General features: G+C 43.8%; 1 protein-coding gene across 1 annotated transcript in view; it reads left to right on the top strand.

Annotated features, from left to right (window-relative positions):
- Positions 1–312: 312 nt before the first annotated feature.
- RNF175 (ring finger protein 175) overlaps positions 313–19,605 on the top strand; it is a 67,308-nt gene continuing 48,015 nt past the window's right edge. Inside the window, 4 exon segments of the mRNA XM_068541960.1 lie at positions 313–442; positions 6,094–6,212; positions 10,770–10,807; positions 13,556–13,697. Coding sequence (XP_068398061.1) covers positions 313–442; positions 6,094–6,212; positions 10,770–10,807; positions 13,556–13,697 — 429 coding nt within the window.

Genomic DNA, 19,605 nt, shown 5'->3' with positions numbered 1-19,605 from the left:
GTTGCAGGGCACGGGTGTGGGGGGACACCGGGCTGGGGTCCCGAGGCCCACGCAGGGGCTGGGAGGCCGCACAGATAGGTTTCCAGGGTCCCCCACCAGCACCCGGTATGAACTGGCCGGGGATGGAGGGAGGGATGACCTTCTGGAAAATGCTGTCTCTTCGCCCCGCCCCACCCCACCCCAGGAGGCCGAGCTCCTCTCCATTTCCCTCTCTGCCTCTTTCCTTTTCTTCTCCCCTTCCTTCTCCCCTTCCCCTCTCTTCCTCCCCGCTCCTTCCCTCCATGGCTCCCCACCCACTCTGTCTCTTCCAGCATGAGCCTTCTGCTCAGCCCTCTCTGCTGGCTGCCCTCCGTGCTGGCTGCACCCCTCTCTCCTCCTTGCTCCCTGGCGGAACCAGGTGAAGGCCGAGGCACTGGAGGAGGACAGCTGAGGAATGATGGATGTACCTCAGGCTCAACTCTATGGTTCTCACTCTGGAGCAAGCGTCAGAGCCACTTGGAGGGCTGGTTAAAAAGTAGATGTAGGTCGATTGCTGGGCTCTGCCCCCAGGGTCTCCAAGCCTCACCTCTGGGGTAGGGCCTGACCATTTGCAATCTAACCAGTTTCCAGGGGGTACTACTGCTTGAGCTTTGAGAATCACTGGGCTAGCACGTTCTTCCTCCTGCTGGTGGTGATCTCAAACCCAATCGTTCATTTATTTTTCATTCATAGGACAATTCTTAGGTCATGACCAAGTACTGGGAACTGGGGTAGGGAGAGGGGGAAGAATACAATTAGAGGTGGACCTTTCCTCTGGGAGCTCACATCCTGGAAGGAAAGTAAAACTAGGACACAAATAACTCATCGAGGGGAGGAAGAAATTACTGAACCAAAAACAGGTTCAAGTGAAGCTTTGTAGGATTTCTAAGAAGCAAGGGATCGCTCCTGGCAGGGGGAATGAGCAAGGCTGGTGGGGGACATGGCATTTGAGCTGGGCCTTGGAGGATGGGTGAGATATGACCTTGTGGCCATGAGGGGAATGGAAATTCTAAACGGAGGGAACAGCAGTACCAAATTGCTTGGAGGTGAAGAACATTGTTGGGGGATGGAGACCCTGGGGAAAGGGAGAGGGAGCAGTACTTATTGTGACCCTGGTAGAAATCCAGGGTTCATGAAGACTTGTAGTGAAAGATAAGGGAGAGAGCTAGGCTGCTGCAGGCCTCATGTCCCGCACTATGCATTTGGGAGTTCGTCTCCAAAATGGAGAAGCTCTAAGGAAACTCCATGGCTTCCTTGCTGGTTTCAAACCCGGATCATCCAGAGAGAGTTATGGATGAAGACCTCTGCACACCAGGAGGGGCAGAAGACTGGCAAGGGTCACTTTTGCTGCTGCTGTTTGCTCTCCCTTAAGCCTGACATCACTGTCTTGCCATCGCCCTCAGGAGGCATGGTCCCTCTGTTAACTGGGAGGGACTCTCAGCTTTCCCCTTAGCCCCAAAGGCAGAGCTGTGTGGTCCAGGGCCAGAAGCCAAGGTGTCACCTGAAAGTTATTTAGAAGTGAGAGTCTGAGTCCCCACCCCAGACATACTGAATTAAAATCTGCATTTTAACCAGACCCCTGGGTGACTGCACATCAAAGTTTGAGAAGTGCTGGTTTAAACCAGACTTTACAAGAGCCGGGGATAACAAAAGAAAAATAGATAGGGTTACTGAGCACCCAGTAAAAATTTACTAACCCCCCTATATATTATATCACCCTCTCACTCTAAACCTCACCCTGTTTTATTTTCTTTCATCTCCATTGCCACCTGAAGTAGTCTATTTGTGTATTTGTTCCTCTAAGAGCCTCCATCACCTCCCAAGGTCCAAGAGAGCAGGCACTTCATCTGCTTTACTAGTTACTATGTTTCCAGCACTGAAAATAGTCTGGCAAATGGCAGGATGTCAAGAAATATTCACTGAAAGAATGAATGAGTGGACGAATGAGCAGACAACCCCATGACCTGGGACACAGTCTGCGCAGCTCCCAGCGAACCTCTCTGTGGCAGAGGTCCGCCCCATTCCCCACCATCCTCCTCCTCCCAGCTCAGCAGCACCCCTGGGGTCTGCTGAGCCAGCTAGCCTCGTGTGCTTTTGAGATGCCTCAAAGTTGGAGTGCAAGAGAGCAGAGAGTGTGAATTCATGTGTTCCCTCCTCTGCTTGACTGAGGTCTGCTTTGCAGGCTCTATCGTCCCCCGAGAAGACCCACCTCTGCCCCAAAACTGCTCTCTGCCGCACAGCCCTCCCCTCCCCTCTATGCATGGGAATTTTGTCCTCTTCTTGTAACATGAATTCCTTATTGCTGGACACAGCGCTCCAAACCTAACACCCTTTCCTCCCGCTCACGTGTGCCCTAGGGACATCAGTAGTTTGAGTTCACTGTTCTGCTTTTGCCACTCGTTTTAGCAAGATTCTTCTATCAGATGGATTGTCATGAGGGAAGAGTTGAAAGGGAAAGGTAGCAGCTGGGGTGAGAAAGGATGAGAACTGGCACCAGTGGGGGTTCAGTGGTGGGGGGTGGCCCAGCCCTACCCTCCTGCAGATTCAGACACAGAAATAGTCAACAGTGACGGTGCAGTGTGGCAACAGTGTTCACGGGCCAAACCTGAAGGGCTTCCTGGAGGAAGTGGGTCCAGGGCAACCCACAGGGAGGCTGGGGGTGCAGAAAAAGTATTCAGGAGACAGAAGGTTCTGCTTAGTTGGAGCAGAGGGTGTGCAGGGGCAGTGGACGGAGGTGAGGCCAGAAAGAGACACGAGGCCTCATGAGGGACATTAACAAGGGTGGCCAGGGGGATGCTAATGTGATCAGTTGGCTTTTGATAAGATCACCTCACTGTTTGAAGAGGGGAAAGGCGAAGGCAAGGGCCCTGGGAGGAGGGGAGCGCCCTGGTGCCTGGCTCCATCTCCATGTCTCCTGGCTCAGAGCGCCTTCCCCGCCCACCATCTAGAGTCAGGACCCCTCCCCCGCCGCCAGTTATGCTTTATCACACATTGTGTTTATTTTCTTCTAGGATTTACTCCATTAGGTAATTGTTTTGTTTATTTGTTTATTGTCCACGCTTTCTGTCGCACACAAGGCTCCATTCATGAGAACAGAACGTCTGTCTTATTCTCCATTGTATGCCAGCCCCACCCCCCAGTGCCTGGCACACAGGAGGTGGTCAATAAATATTTGTTGAATGAATGAAAACATGGATGGTATAGAGGCCATAGAGGTGGAAAGAAGTGGTTTGCGAGGTCTTTAGAGGTAGTGTCAACGGGAGGGTGACAGGCTGGAGGCGGAGGGTTAGATCAACAATGGTGCCCCAGGTTTCTGCTTTGAGCGATTGGGTAGATGGGATGTGGGGCTATTGGGGGAGGTGGGGGGCGCTGAAATGGGAGCATTTTGGGTGAAATTAATGTATTCAGTTTGGGGCAGGTTGAGTTCGTGTGCCTGAGGGACATCCAGGTGGATTTGTGTAGGAGGCACTTCAGTAGAAGAATCCGGAGCTCAAAAGTGAGATTTGGCTTAAAAGGAGGGGAGAGGTCGACTGGAATGGTGATGCAAGGATAGGAAGAAAAGGGCTTGGCAACTGACAGACAAGGAGAAGGGGCAAGGAGAGGGCCAAGTAAACACGACTGCTTGATCTCTTTTAAGTGACGTATTCATGTAGAATATATTCAATATAGACGAATATAAAAAAAGAAGTAAATATCCCAAGATCCAGCACCACCCATGGGTCATGGTTACATTTTGGTAACTGTTCTGGATCTCTCTCTCTTCTGGATGTCTCTGTTCTTCATTCTATGTAACTGCACATTTACACTGTTAGGCTCATATTATACACAACTGTTTTTGGAGCATGCATTTTTTCTTAACCATACGTCATGGAAATATTTCTGCGTTGATAGATATGGTTCTGCACCATCATTTTAAAGAGCTACATGGATTTCCTTTGTAGAGAGATACCATAACTCATTAACTGATCCCCCGCAGACTGACACATAGATTGTTGCCAGTTTCTCAATATTATAAATAAAATTACGTGAACACCTGTGTCATCCTTCCTTGTCTCTTCATTTCCTGAGACAATATTCCTAGAACATTCTACACTAGAATAGACAAACACTTACAATTTTGATATGCGTTGCCAAATTTCTCTCCAGAGAAACTGTCTTAATGTACACCCACACGTGACAGGCGCGAGAGGGCTGTTTTCCCCCTTGTCACTCTTTTCGGTGAAAATTATACCTTGTTATGGGAATTTTTTCTTTTTATTGTTAATTTTTATTAAAGTTTTGTACATCCCAAATTTAAAGACTCATACATAATTCTGTAAGACTTAAAACAAACAAAAAAAGCATCCCCACTTTCACTCACCTTTCCCCATTCCTGATTTCCACTCCCCAGAGGCAACAATTTTCAACGCTTTCACCCATTTTTTCTGGTATGTGTTCCAAATTTTCAATAACACGATCATGCAGCATTTCTTGATTTTTAGTCACTGGTGTTATCTGACTGATCCCCTACTGTGGATGATGAGAACTACACTCTCTCCCACCAGCCTGTCCACCCCACCCCCACTGCTTTCCTTCTTCCATCCTCTCAATTTAGTTACATCACACATTTTGGCTAAGTCTTCACTCACTGCCTACGTTAGCGACTCAAGTGAGTACTAGTCACTCCCAGACGGGTCGCTACACATCCACTCTGTACTAGTCTGCTTTCCCTTGAGTTTCATGTTCTGGTTTCCTTAGTTTTCGGTGTACCAGTCACCCATTCATCCCCAAACCCACTGCCGGAATTGTATGGATCTTCTCAACATGCCAGAACACACTGGCTGATCTCTCAGCTTCATCTTTTTCTTGGAGATGCACTTGGTGAAACCCCCCATGCCTGGTCCAGTCTAGGCTGGCCACATCCCCAGTCTGAGGCCCAGACACCAGTCCTGGATGCCCCTCCACCGTCCTCCTGGAGCGTCCCTTCACCTGGAGGGGACTCTCCTGGTTGCACCCCTCTTTCCTGGAAATCCAGTTTTTCTCTTTCTCAATTTACTCTGTTGTTTTAGTCAAGCCTCCTGAGACAGGACACATGGGAGATGAATGTTTTTGAAATGTTGCATGTCCATAAATATCTTCATTCTGCTTCCAGACTTGATTGGTAGTTTGTCTATAGAAGTAATTTTCCCTTGGAAGTTTGAACACTTTGTTCTGCTCTCTTTGTAACTTGTGGAGATGGTGTTCAGGAGTCTGTGCCATCCTGAGTTTTGATCCTTTACATTTGACCTGTATTTTCTCTCTGGATAGGCTCTTCCTTCTGAACCACAATTTTCAAATTTCCAACTGGTGTGACTTGACGTGGCTCTTTTTTCATTTATTGTGCTGGGCACCTGGTGAGTCCTTTCATTTGAAAACAGGTGTCTTTCAATCCTTGGGAATTTTCTTGTAGAATTTCTTTTAAATTTCTTACTCTCAGCTATCTTGTTCTCTTGTTCTGGAACTACTCTATTTTGGATTTGAGATTTCCTGGCCAGATTCTCTCATTTTCATATATTTTCTTTCTTCTTTTCCATCTCCTTTGGGGGTTTTTGGTTATTCTTTCTGAGGGAGTTTCATAATTTATCTTCAACTTTTCCATTAGATTTTTAATTTCTGTTCTCAAATTTTTCATTTCTAAGAGCTTTTGTTTGTTTCCATTTTTAAAGCCTGGGATCCTTGTCATCATTGCAGAACCCTTTCCTGACTCAAGGACTTGGTGATCTTTGGCCATCTGTTTATATTTAAGGGGAGACACTAAAACACTGTTCAGAAGCTCCCGTAAGCAGAGAGAGCTTGTTGACAGGCAGGTTGTGCTGGAAGGGGACCTACCTGGGCCTTTTCATGGGAAGAATGATGACGGTCCATATCTGTAAGTCTTTTGTCTTGGATGGTTTTACAAAAAGTCCTCTGGTCTTCCATGTGCTGCCTGGCAGCCAGCATCCCCAGCCAAGTGGCAGGCCCGCATCTGATAGGCCCAGGGCAAGAGTACAAATAAAGTCCCACATGCCACACGTCTAAAGATTATAAGCCAAGCTGCTCTGCCAGACCTGCCTGCAGGGTCCACCGGGACCTGTGCAGCCTGCTTGACCCAGAGCTTACAGGGGTCACGCCCTCCCCACCCGCCCCGCTGCTTGCAAACCGGAGTGTATAACGACCTGCTGGGGATGGACATGCGTGTATCCTTTTCCCGGAGCTGCCATAACAATAGGAATTTACTGGAGGGATAAATTGGGAGATTGGGATGACATACAGACACTACTATATATAAAATAGATAACTGATAAGGACCTAGTGTATAGCACAGGGAACTCTACTCAGTACTCTGTAATGGCCTATATGGGAAAAGAATAGATACATGTATACGTATGACTGAATCACCATGCTGTACACCTGAAACTAACACAACATTGTAAATCAACTGTACTCTGATAAAAATTATTTTAAAAATACAGAAAATAAAAGAAATATTGATAGAAAAGGGGGAAAAAAAAATTAGAAATTTACTCTTTCACAGTTCTGGAGGCCAGAAGTCCAAAACCTGCGTATAGGCAGGGCCATGATCCCTCCAAAGGCTCTAGGGTGAATCCTTCTTTGCCTCTTCCAGCCTCAGGGGACTCCAGGTGTCTTTGGCTTATAGCTGCTTATCTCCAGTCTCTGCCTCTGTCTTCACGTGGCCTCCTCCTGCATGTTTCTCCTCCGTGCTTATGTGTCTCTGCTTATGTGCAAATCTCCCTCTGACTTTCTCTTGTAAGGACACCAGCCGTTGGCTTTAGGGCCCACTGTAAATCCTGGATGATCCCATCCCAAGATCCTTAACTTGATCACATCTGCAAAGACTCTATTTCCAAATAAGGTCACAGTCATGGGTACCAGAGGTTAGGAATTGGTCATATCTTTGGGGGTAGGGGGGGACGTGGAGGGACATAGTTCAACCCACTGCAGCATGGAAACCAGGGAGGAGGACTGGTCCCATCAGATGCACCAAGAACCCGGGGTAGGAAGGGCCCCCTGCACACCTTACCTCCTCACTTCTCAGACTCAGGATTTCCAGGCTGTTCCTAGCTCCTTCCAAACTACCCCACCGCAGTGGAGGGAGAGAGGCAGTGCGGTTACAAGGGGGACCCCATCTGCTTAGACACCAGCTTCGGATGGCCTGGGGGGGGGGTGGGCAAATTAAAAACTCTATCTCTGATTTTCCAGGGCTGGGGCTGTTCTTTATTTCCGCCCTTCTCCCTCAACCCACCTGAGGGCCTACACCCTACACCAGCCCTCTTCTGTCAATTTCTACTCAACCAGCGACAAAACTTTCAAAATATTTTCTTAAGAGTTAGAAAAGACAAAAAAAAAGATTTTGTGTTTCCAGGTTTGAGATGCACAGGGGCTTGTAGAGCAGGGCAATGCCCGTGGGGCCTGATAGAGGACGGGGCTGGGATCCCTCCTCCAGACACGGGCTTTCAATGCCTCCGCCCTCCCTCCCAGCTCCTGGGCCTCTGAGCCCTGTCCAATCACCCTAGGGGTGGGGTGCAGGGGAGAACGACACAAAGCCTCCCACCACTCTTAACTGAACCTTCTGTTTTCACCCAGCTGCACCCACACTTCCAGAAGTGCTAGGACCCCTCCACCCCTCATCCCTCCCAAGGGTCGTCAGCACAATCAGTCTTCTTTCACAAAGGCTTTTCCAAAGTTTTTACTAGTGAGTTGATACATCTTTTCATTAATGAGCCATTTATATTTCCTCTTTTATGAATTTCTTGTTCATGCGCCTTGCCCTTTGGAAATGTTTTGTCTCTTTTGGATTAAATTGTAAAACCTCTTTTTCTATTCAGGTTATTCACTTCTTGCCTTCACATATGTTGTATCTTCTCCAGTTTAATTTGTCTTTCAGATATAGGTGATTTTAACGTATTTGATTTTTATGTCCTCAAAATTCATCAATTTTTTTACTTTACAATTTCTGGGCTCCACATCATACTTAGAAATGCCTTCTTCACTGCGTGATTATTAAAATATTTACCCATATTTACTTCTAGCCCTTTTAAGATTTTCCTTTTTACATTTAAATATTTGATCCTTCTGAAGCCGGGTATGGATCCGGCTTTATATTTTTCCCAAATGACTAGCTAATGGTCTCAGCACCATTTATTGAACAATCATTTCTTTCTCACTGATTTCTCACTGCTTATCATATGTAGTTGGGTCTGTTCCTGGCCTCTGTGTTCTGTTCGCTCCTCTGTCTTCTTGTTCCTGGGCCAGTAATGCTTTCAATTAATTTCTGTGGCTGTATTGTAGATTTCAGTGGCTGATAGGCCAAGTCTTTACTCTCTTCTTCTGAATTTTCCTGGCTATCCTTATGCTTATCCTTCAGATAAGCATAAGTCTTAGGGTCATTTCAATTTCCAAAATAAATCCTTTTAAGATCCCAGATGGGCTTACATACCAGAAAAAAATTGTCAAAAAGTAGATTCCACCCTAGAAAAAAAATATTGTACTATAGGGAACTATTACTAGGAAAAAATCATTTCCATCATCATCATAGTTTGCTTTTTCCCTAGGAAATAAGAATATTGTTTCAATATCACTTGATCTAAGGAAGTTCTTAACTGTATCCAATATTTAGCAGAAATCTTTTCAGCTATAATTTCTACTCCCTAAGCTTTCCTGGTCTTCTGTAGAATAATTTATCATACTTCTTTTAAAATGACTTGAGAAACAGACTAACAGATATAGAAAAAAAACTAGTGGTTACCCAAGTGGAAAGGGAGGTGGGAGGGCGAATTAGGGGTGTGGGATTAAGAGATACAAACTACTATGTATAAAATAGATAAGCAACAAGGTTATACTGTATAGCACAGGGAATTATAGCACTATCTTGTAATAACTTTTAATGGAGTATAATCTATAAAATACTGAATCACTATGCTGTACACCTGAAACTAATATAATATGGTAAATCAACTATACTTCAATAAAAAAAAAAAGGCTTAGAATCTGATAGATAGTTACACATTTATGCCCAGGGCTATATTGCTTGTAAAAGTCAAAGGGAATTTATCTTCTCAACAAAAAACCCAGTTCCCTGTTTTAAGGTTATCTGAACAAAAAGCACTGTGAACCCGAAGATCTTGAATAGCAAAAAGAAAAGGACCCAGGGAGTCTTTGGTTACAACTTTTACTGAGATAACTGGCCCTTGGATTGAAGCACCTTCTTACAAAACTCTCATCTATTGTCTTATTTATACTCACAGTACTCCAGTGAAGTAGACAAGAGCAGCTTTTATGTCAATCTCCAGTCTCTAAGAAGTAAATGGAGACAAACACAGGTTGGTGATGTGCCCTGGGTCACCCAAAGCCCCAGTCAGCTCGATATTTAGTGCTGGGTGTTGCTGGGTGGCTGCACGGCTCTTGGCTCCAAGCCCGTCCAGTGTTTTCTCCCCCAAAGCAGATGTCAGCCGAGTGAGCCCTATCAGACAAAGGAGGGGACTCGGGTACCGCTCTTCCCTGAGGGTTGCCACTAAGGTTTTGCTCCTGGAAAGCAGCCTTGAGCCCAGGTGCCAAGACCTCCATTGGCATCTCAGGGACCATCTGGTGGGACCACCAGTGGGCAGAGAGCCCGGGAGAAGCTGCCAGCATCCCCTGCTGCCTCACCCACTTCCTCTCCTGGCATCATCCAGCCAGCCCTCGCGTTGTGCAGATACTGCCCAAGCCTCTGCTTAGCTGTATCACCTGGAGCTTTCGTCTCTCTTATAAGGGAACCCCTCCAGCCTCTGACCAAGGCATAGGTGTTTTATGGAACCGGTTGACCTCAAGTCAGAGAAAGCCTAGCCTGAAATATGGATGGCGCTGTTTCTTTCCCTGTCAGAATTGCTTATGCCATTTGAAGAAAACAAAGGGAAAAAAGCTGGTTAATGTCAGATTTGTGTAACAAATGCTTTATTTGCCTTCTCTTCTTTGCCATCATTAGGGATTTTTAGCTTTTGATGCTACTGGGCTAGAGATTAAGCAGCCTGTGTTCTCCATGAAGGTTATACGATGACGTATTTTCGAAGATTGGCCTTAAAGGCTTCAAATGACCCAATGTAGTGGATTAGCAGTGACCAACGGAAGGCAGGCAGCACGTGGGAACACTCTGTAGATCAGCCTAAAGCACTTCCTGGGGATGGTCTCTATGCTCTCCCGCTCAGTGTGCAAGGGCAAGGCCACATTACCCCACTTCCCTGGGGTCAGGGTTTAAATTAAATTAACAGGAGGACACAAAAATGCTGCAAACAAGTAGCTGGTCAGCTCTGACTCTAAAACCTTGAACTTGGAGATGATACTTACTCATTGGCATCATTTAAGACACCAGCAAAACAGATGTTTTTTAGAGGTTCTCCAATTCACAGATCATATACCAGAAGCCAGGGTGACATTGTCCATTAGGAGGCCACTCCCTAAAACCTTGACTGAATTGCCAAACAAAACCACAGGAATGGGGCCTCATCTGGTTCTCTGACCTTAGACAGAAGAATCAAGTATTTATTAATAGTGACCTGATTACTGTTTTGTTTAGGGTGTGTATGTGTATGTGTGTTTTAGTTCCATAAGCAAATATTTTATTAGCGCTTTCATCCTAAATTATTCCAGTACTAAGAAACATCACTCTTTTTCATGGTTTGGATTTCTCATGTAATGCTGTAAAATGCAAGCTAAGAAAACAAGAAAAACTTGAGAAGTGCTCTTTTTATGTTTTTCAGGTCTCTCACACAAAGCTTTCTGCAGATGATGAGTGGAAGTAAGTGATTTGTATTTTTTTACAGCTGGTATACTAAAAATTAGACTTCCATCTTAACAGTTTGAGAAATTAAATGAAGCCATCATTTTATTTATAAATTTCCCAGGATAGAAGGTGGGTTAGCATGGCCATGTGTGCACAGTGATTGTATAGAACAAAACCACAGGGATTTCATCTGTTTTCTGCAGTAGGCTCCATGCAGTCCCACAAATGTGTATGTCCCTCAATATATGTCCTTATATGTCCTTGTCCTCTGAGGCACAAGACACATCTGGTTTTCTTTATAGGCTGTTTCCCCTGTGCTATGGTACCTGCTGTGGGACCATTGGACCCCTATGGGCACCAAATGAAATAACAGTGAAATGTTCCTCCTTTTTTGCATTGTGGTTATCAGTTATGAATGTATTCCTAATCAAAGTAGAAATATTTATTGCATTTGTACACTACTTTATACTTTCCAAAGTACTTCCACATAGGTTAACCATCTGAGATGCATTTTACTGTATATGCACAAAATAGATTAATGTCATAAAGTATATTTTGTTTGATATCTATGCAAGTCCTATTTTAGACTGATGATAAATTCACTCTTCTATCTACGTGGCCTAAGTTGAAGTCCACTCATTACAGAGAATATTAAATAGTTACTTGGGATTTGGGGCTGTCAAAACTATAACAAAGTGCTTGTACCTTTTTATTTTTTTTGCACTTCCCATTTCTTCAGAAGAATGAATATATTTTTTAAAGAGCTTCTAGAAAGCATTCTCAGCTCCTAAGCTCAGCTTCCAACACAGAAACAAATAGCCATGTAATTTTATTCAGGTTGCTTACCTGATGTGGATTTCAGCTTCTTCATTTGATAAATAAAGGGGTCTCAGTACATCTATGGTACCTCCCAGCACTAACATTTTCAGATTCCATCTCAGAAAAGTTGAACTCAAGCAGGAATATTTATGAGGGTCTGTGGGCTCATTTCTATGCATTCTCCAGCAGGGGGCACCCCTGGGATTTGGATGGGGCTCTTACTGAGGCAGCTCTGTAGAAATGCTGGTAAAGACAAAGACCCAGCCCAGGTACCCAACAAGTGCCTTTAAAAGGTCGCAGAATGTTACCGTGGAGTGCTTTCTGATCAGTGCTCTAACTAAATACATATTGTGACCAGTCATAAGTGGACACTGAGAGATTTTGTGACTGATGGTTCCCCACTTGGGGTGAAAGATAATGCTAATCAATATTTATAAAGTAATTGATTGGCAAGATTCATACTTTTCCCCCTTTTCCCTAATCTTGATCCCGGACTGCTCTCTCCTCTAGGCCAGTGAATCCCAATCTTGGCTGCACCTTAAAACCACACAGGGAACTTTAAAAATTACTGATGCCTGGATCCCATCCTGGAAATCTCTATCGGTTTGCTCAGACTGCTATATCAAAGCACCACAGACTGGGTGCTATAACAACAGAAATCTATTTTCTCACAGACTGGAGGCTAGAAGTCTAAGATCCAGAGGTCAGCAGGCTTTGGTTCCTTCTAAGGCCTCTCTCCTTGGCTTGCAGGTGGCCACCTTCTCCCTGTGTCTTCACATGGTCTTCCCTGTGGGGGTCTGTGTCCTCACGTATAAGGACACCAGTCATGTTGGATTAGGACCTGTCCTAACGACCTCATTTATCTTAATTGCCTCCTTAAAGACCCCCTCTCCAAACACAGTCACATTCTGAGGTCCTAGGGGTTAAGACTTCAACATATGAATTTTGAGGGGACCCAGTTCAGCCCAGAACACCCAGCAATGCTCATTTCATTGATCTGGGGTCCAGCCTGGGCACTGTTTTTAAAAGCTCCCTAGTGATTTCCAACTCACAGACCAGATCAAGAGCCTCTGCTCTAGACTCTCTTAGAGACCACTTCTGCTGTAGGAAGTTAAACCAGATGACATAATATTTTAGTGGTTTTCTCTACCACTGTATAAAATTAAGAGTCCAACTAAACACTGAAGCATTTAGCCATCCTCTGAATGTTTGTGCCTAAGATAATACTTAGGTCTCTTCTTTCTCCTTATAATGAAAATGATTTATACAACTCAGGAGTTTTCTGTAGCCCCGCGGATAACATTCTCTTCACAGGCACCATCTGCAGGATATCTTTGTACTTGAGAATGTTAGCAATTACTTGAAATTACCAGTATTTGACTGGGTTTTTTTTTTTTTACTTTCAAAAATGGCAATTTTATATGATTCAACCTAATAGCAATTATTATTCCTCATATAGGTACAAATAAAATATATATGTGCTTTGCAGTTTTAGACCAATCCTGCGAGGTACAGAGGGATCATTATTTGAGATCTGCAAATGAGGAAACTGAGGCTCAGATAGAATAAGTGACTTTCCCAAGGCGATCCACGTGGCAGATCAGGGGCTAGAACCCAGGTCTTCCCAGGGCCCATCAGTGAGCTTTTGGCCCCATCACTTTCCTTGAAAGGACAAGGCTGAGGCCAAAAGCACGTGGGAAAGCTAAGGGCTGAGAGGAATTGGTTTTGCTGACAAACTCAGGCTCCTCCTCTCAGCTGTCCCTTCCCCAAGCCCAGGAGAAGGGAGGAACCAAGAAGGACTTTGGAAAACTTTGTAATCAAAGCTTCAAAAACCCTACATTTGAAATTCCCAGTTGCTTCTTATGAGTCCCACCTATTTTTCTTGTTCTGCTAAATGTGCAAGAGTTGAGGGCTTTTTCAGCTGACTTCCTTTGCTGGTTCCAGCCTGCAGCAGGAGAGGATGTACAGGATGCACCGGGACCATGAGTCCATGCACATGGAGATGATCTTGATCTTCCTCTGTGCCCTGGTCATCGCCCAGATAGTGCTGGTGCAGTGGAGACAGAAGCATGGTCATTCCTACCATGTGAGTCAACCCGGGGGCCGCTGGAAGCCTGCTCCTCTTCCCATCACATCCCTCCTTTGTTACCACTTTGAAGGAAATGGTTTGGTTTAAGTTGGTGGCTCTCAACCCAGTACAGTTTTGCTCCCGGGAGCAACATCTGGGAACATTTGTGATGGTCACGTCTTAGCGGGAGGGGAGGGGGGATAGGAGCTGCTACTGGAATGTAGTGGGTAGAGGCCAGGGATGCCACTGAAACTGCACAGGACAGTTCCTCATGACAACAATGTCAATAGTGTCAAGGCTGAGAAACCCTGGTTTAAGTAACCCAATTTTCCTTTTGGGCATGAACTACTTCTGCCAGTGGCCCAGGACAGGAGGATTAGGCATGGCAGAAACAAAAGACTGAGTCTGTCTAACTTTGCTTCATTAGCAATAAACTGTCTTGGCATTGATGGTTTCCATATCCAAGGAAGCATGATAAGGCAGACACTGCGCTGACCTTGGCCACACAGAGCGGGATCTTGTTGTCACAGACCAATCCCACCCAAGCACACCCACTGGAGCCTTCCCATCTCATGGCCTCAGAGTCATACCCTGGGCTTGTTGGACCTGAGACCAGGCCACTGCAATGTGCAGAGCAGTGGTGCTCACATCTCAGGGTGCATCAGAATCACCTGGCGGGCTCCTTAAATCAGATTCCCAGGTCCTACCCCCAGAGTTTTTGATTCAATAGGGGCCAAATAATTTGCACATCAAACAAGTTCCCAGGTGGAACTGATGTTACTGGTCCTGGGACCGCATGCTGAGAACCAATGGTTTAGACCTGAGTATGGCCTGAGTGGAGAAACGTTGCAGAGGAGATAGGTCCTCAATTAATGCTCTCCATGGTTTGGGTCTTGGACTGGTCGTTGTATAAGAAGACTTGCCTGTGACATATGAAGGGCTGGCTTAGACCGGTATTTTATTTTCTTTTTACCCATCATAAATATTACTTCCTACCTAGCATGGGATCTAAAGGAATTCTTTTGAGTTCCCTATAATATGTAAATTTAGGTAATTTTGAACATTTATTTAGAAAGGGGAATCTTGGGGGGAGGGGGTTTGTTTGTTTTTTAAGCAAATGCATCCATGTGCTGCCATGTCACCACTGCCTTGTCAATTAAAATGAACATCCTCTATATTCCATTTGGACAAATGTTCTTCAATGAAGGAGACAAGAATCAAACCTCATTAGTTACTTTATATCAAAGAAAAGCCCCTTAAATATACGGTTTCCTTATCTTCAAAATGGAAATACCTAACATAGAATTTCTAGAGTCCTTAAGAAGAAACCTGGATTCTTAATGAAAAGGTTCATAGCCCTGTTCCATCCTTCCTTTATAACTGTTAATTACCTCTGGATTAGATTTTTTTTTTAAGTTCCGTTTCCATGATGACACAGGTGTGGATTTTACATAGAAAGAAATCCCCCTTGAAAGGAAACACCACATGAGCCAACTGACTTGCACTGTGTCCCACCACTCCTCTGCTATTTTTATTTGATGATTTTTGAGGTACTTACGCCAAAAAGAATCTGTCCTTGTCTATTTGACGAAGTTGCTCATGTGTCAACTCTTTGAAGCAAATGCATCCATGTGCTGCCATGTCACCATTGCCTTGTCAATTAAAATGAACACCCTCTATATTCCACTTGGACAAATTTTCTTCACTGCGTCCGTCAATGTGGAGTTCACACACTGGCTATACCACAGATACACCTGCCCATGAGTCAGAGGCCCCTTGAAGGGCTTGTTGCCATTGGAGGTTCTGACCCTTGGTGGCTCAGGCTACAACTGTTGGTTAGCTGGAGTGGTCTGCCCAAGTTGTTTCCTGTTGCTCACTACACAAGTTGTACTGCCTAGAATGCCTCTCCAGGGACGTTGCTTTTGACTATGCTCCACTCCCCCCACCAAACTAGACTCCCTTAGTCACCCCACTTATCCCTGCAGTTCCTGTTTCTGTGTCCTTCTGTCACACAGCTGTGCTATTTTATGGCTACCCAGAGGGCCTCTGTGGTCCTAAGGATACCTTGGAGGTAACCAGGTGACTGTGATCGTGGCATCTCTTAAGATGGCCCAGTCTGGCACTTTGACAATGCCAGGAGTCTAAAGATGCCCTCAGGGGTCAAGGACAGATTTGGGTCTCATTGGAACTGTGGTGCCATTGGAACAGTTCTGGGTTGGCTCATAGATACAGCTGAAAACACAGTGGAGTATTTTCTACTTCTTTGCCCATCTGTCCATCTATTACTGTATTGCCCCAAAGGAAAAGGTGGAGTAACCCCCTTCCCCTGCATGTTTCTGATGACAATCTTTGGCTCAAGGTGAGATCCAGCACGTGAGGCTGCGCTTTCCCCATGCTGCGGCCTTGACGTTGCCCCATGCTGTGCATGCCTACTTGGATGTTCACTACAAGAGCCAACATCAGAACTCAGCCATTTCAGTAACTCTTGGTGACAACTGCAAACATTGGGCCTGGAAATGGTTCCCAGAGCACCAGTAGCTGATTCCAGCACTGGTTTCCAGCTTTTTTATTGTGCTCTGCATGAACTTATCCAAAAACCTGAACCTAATACACTGCTCAGTTTAATATCTTTGGGGTGGAATTTGCTGAACATGTTTCCACAAAAGCTGACCTAAATAGCCTTATCATCCAAAAATAACCTAACTTTTAATTTGTTTCTCTTGTCATTTAAGATTATGTAGGACCTACCAGAGCTAGAGCTTTGAACATGTTCATGAGGTTCCTGGCTATTTTCTTTTTTTTATTTTTATTTTTTTAAATTTTTACATCTTTTTTTTAAACATCTTTATTGGATATAAATGCTTTACAATGTTGTGTTAGTTTCTGCTGTATAACAAAGTGAATCAGCTATATGTATACATATATCCCCATATCCCCTCCCTCTTGTGTCTCCCTCCCACCCTCCCTATCCCACCCCTCTAGGTGGTCACAAAGCACTGAGCTGATCTCCCTGTGCTATGTGGCTGCTTCCCACTAGCTACGTATTTTACATTTGGTAGTGTATATAGGTCCATGCCACTCTCTCACTCCATCCCAGCTTACCCCCTCCCTGTGTCCTCAAGTCCATTCTCTATGTCTATATCTTTATTCCTGTCCTGCCCCTAGGTTCTTCAGAACCTTTTTTTTTTTTAGATTCCATATATATGTGTTAGCATACAGTATTTGTTTTTCTCTTTCTGACTTACTTCACTCTGTATGACAGACCGTAGGTCCATCCACCTCACTACAAATAACTCAGTTTTGTTTCTTTTTATGGCTGAGTAATATTCCATTTTATATATGTGCCACATCTTCTTTATGTTGCTTCCATGTCCTGGCTATTGTAAATAGTGCTGCAATGAACATTATGGTACATGACTCTTTTTGAATTATAGTTTTCTCAGGGTATATGCCCAGTAGTGGGATTGCTGGGTTGTATGGTAGTTCTATTTTCAGTTTTCTAAGGAACCTCCATACTGTTCTCCATAGTGGCTGTATCAATTTACATTCCCACCAACAGTGCAAGAGGGCTCCCTTTTCTCCACACCCTCTCCAGCATTTATTGTTTGTAGATTTTTTGATGATGGCCATTCTGGCTGTTGTGAGGTGATACCTCATTGTAGTTTTGATTTGCATTTCTCTAAAGACTACTGATGTTGAGCATCGTTTCATGTGTTTGTTGGCAATCTGAATATCTTCTTTGGAGAAATGTCTATTTACGTCTTCTGCCCATTTTTGGATTGAGTTGTTTGTTTATTTGATATTGAGCTACATGAGCTGCTTGTATATTTTGGAGATTAATCTTTTGTCAGTTGCTTCATTTGCAAATATTTTCTCCCATTCTGAGGGTTGTCTTTTGGTCTTGTTTATGGTTTCCTTTACTGTGCAAAAGCTTTTAAGTTACATTAGGTCCCATTTGTTTATTTTTGTTTTTATTTCCATTTCTCTAGGAGGTGGGTCAAAAAGGATCTTGCTGTGATTTATATTATAGAGTGTTCTGCCTATGTTTTCCTCTACTAGTTTTATAGTGTCTGGCATTACATTTAGGTCATTAATCCATTTTGAGTTTATTTTTCTGTACGGTGTTAGGCAGTGTTCTAATTTCATTCTTTCACATGTAGCTGTCCAGTTTTCCCAGCACCACTTATTGAAGAGGCTGTCTTTTCTCCATTGTATATTCTTACCTCCTTTATCAAAGATAAGGTGACCATATGTGCGTGGGTTTATCTCTGGGCTTTCTATCCTGTTCCATTGATCTATATTTCTGTTTTTGTGCCAGTACCATACTGTCTTGACTACTGTAGCTTTGTAGTAAAGCCTGAAGTCAGGGAGCCTGATTCCTCCAGCTCCATTTTTCTTTCTCAAGATTGCTTTGGCTATTCAGGGTCTTTTGTGTTTCCACACAAATTGTCATATTTTTTGTTCTAGTTCTGTGAAAAATGCCATTAGTAGTTTGAAAGGGATTTCATTGAATCTGTAGATTGCTTTGGGTAGTATAGTCATTTTCACAATGTTGATTCTTCCAATCCAAGAACATGGAATATCTCTCCATCTGTTTGTACCATCTTTAATTTCTTTCATCAGTGTCTTATAGTTTTCTGCATACAGGTCTTTTGTCTCCTTAGGTAGGTTTATTCCTAGGTATTTTATTTTTTTTGTTGCAGTGGTAAATGGGAGTGTTTCCATAAATTCTCTTTCAGATTTCTTATCATTAGTATATAGGAATGCAAGAGATTTCTGTGCATTAATTTTGTAAAATGATACTTTACCAAATTCATTGTTTAGCGCTAGTAGTTTTCTGGTAGCATCTTTAGGATTCTCTATGTATAGTATTACATCATCAGCAAACAGTGACAGTTTTACCTCTTTTCCGATTTGGATTCCTTTTATTTCTTTTTCTTCTCTCAGTGCTCTGGCTAAAACTTCCAAAAGATGTTGAATAATAGTGAGTGTGGGCAACATTGTCTTATTCCTGATCTTAGTGGAAATGGTTTCAGTTTTTCACCATTGAGAAGGATGTTGGTTGTGAGTTTCTCATATATGGCCTTTATTATGTTGAGGTAGGTTCCCTCTATGCCTACTTTCTGGAGGCTTTTTTATCATATATCGGTGTTGAATTTTGTCAAAAGCTTTTTCTGCATCTATTGAGACGATCATATGGTTTTTATCCTTCAGTTTGTTAATTTAGTGTATCACATTGATTGATTTGCCTATACTGAAGAATCCTTGCATTCCTGGGATAAACCCCACTTGATCATGGTGTATGATCCTTTTAATGTGCTGTTGGATTCTGTTTGCTAGTATTTTGTTGAGGATTTTTGCACCTATTTTCATCAGTGATATTGGCCTGCAGTTTTCTTTTTTTGCGACATCCTTGTCTGGCTTTGGTATCAGGGTGATGGTGGCCTCGTAGAATGAGTTGGGGAGTATTCCTCCCTCTGCTATATTTTGGAAGAGTTTGAGAAGGACAGGTGTTAGCTCTTCTCTAAATGTTTGATAGAATTCGCCTGTGAAGCCATCTGGTCCTGGACTTTTGTTTGTTGGAAGATTTTTAATCACAGTTTCAACTTCAGTGCTTGTGATTGGTCTGTTTATAGTTTCTATTTCTTCCTGGTTCAGTCTCAGAAGGTTGTGCTTTTCTGAGAATTTGTCCATTTCTTCATTTGTCCAGGTTGTCCATTTTATTGGCATATAGTTGCTTTTAGCAATCTCTCATGATCCTCTGTATTTCTGCAGTGTCAGTTGTTACTCCTCCTTTTTCATTTCTAATTCTGTTGATTTGAGTCCTTTCCCTTTTTTTCTTGATGAGTCTGGCTAATGGTTTATCAATTTTGTTTATCTTCTCAAAGAACCAGCTTTTAGTTTTATTGATCTTTGCTATTGTTTC

Source organism: Eschrichtius robustus, chromosome 4 (genome assembly GCF_028021215.1).
Source record: "Eschrichtius robustus isolate mEscRob2 chromosome 4, mEscRob2.pri, whole genome shotgun sequence".
Lineage (NCBI taxonomy): Eukaryota > Metazoa > Chordata > Mammalia > Artiodactyla > Eschrichtiidae > Eschrichtius > Eschrichtius robustus.
Note: the sequence above shows the minus strand (reverse complement) of the source record. Positions and strands in the feature narration are given on the sequence as shown.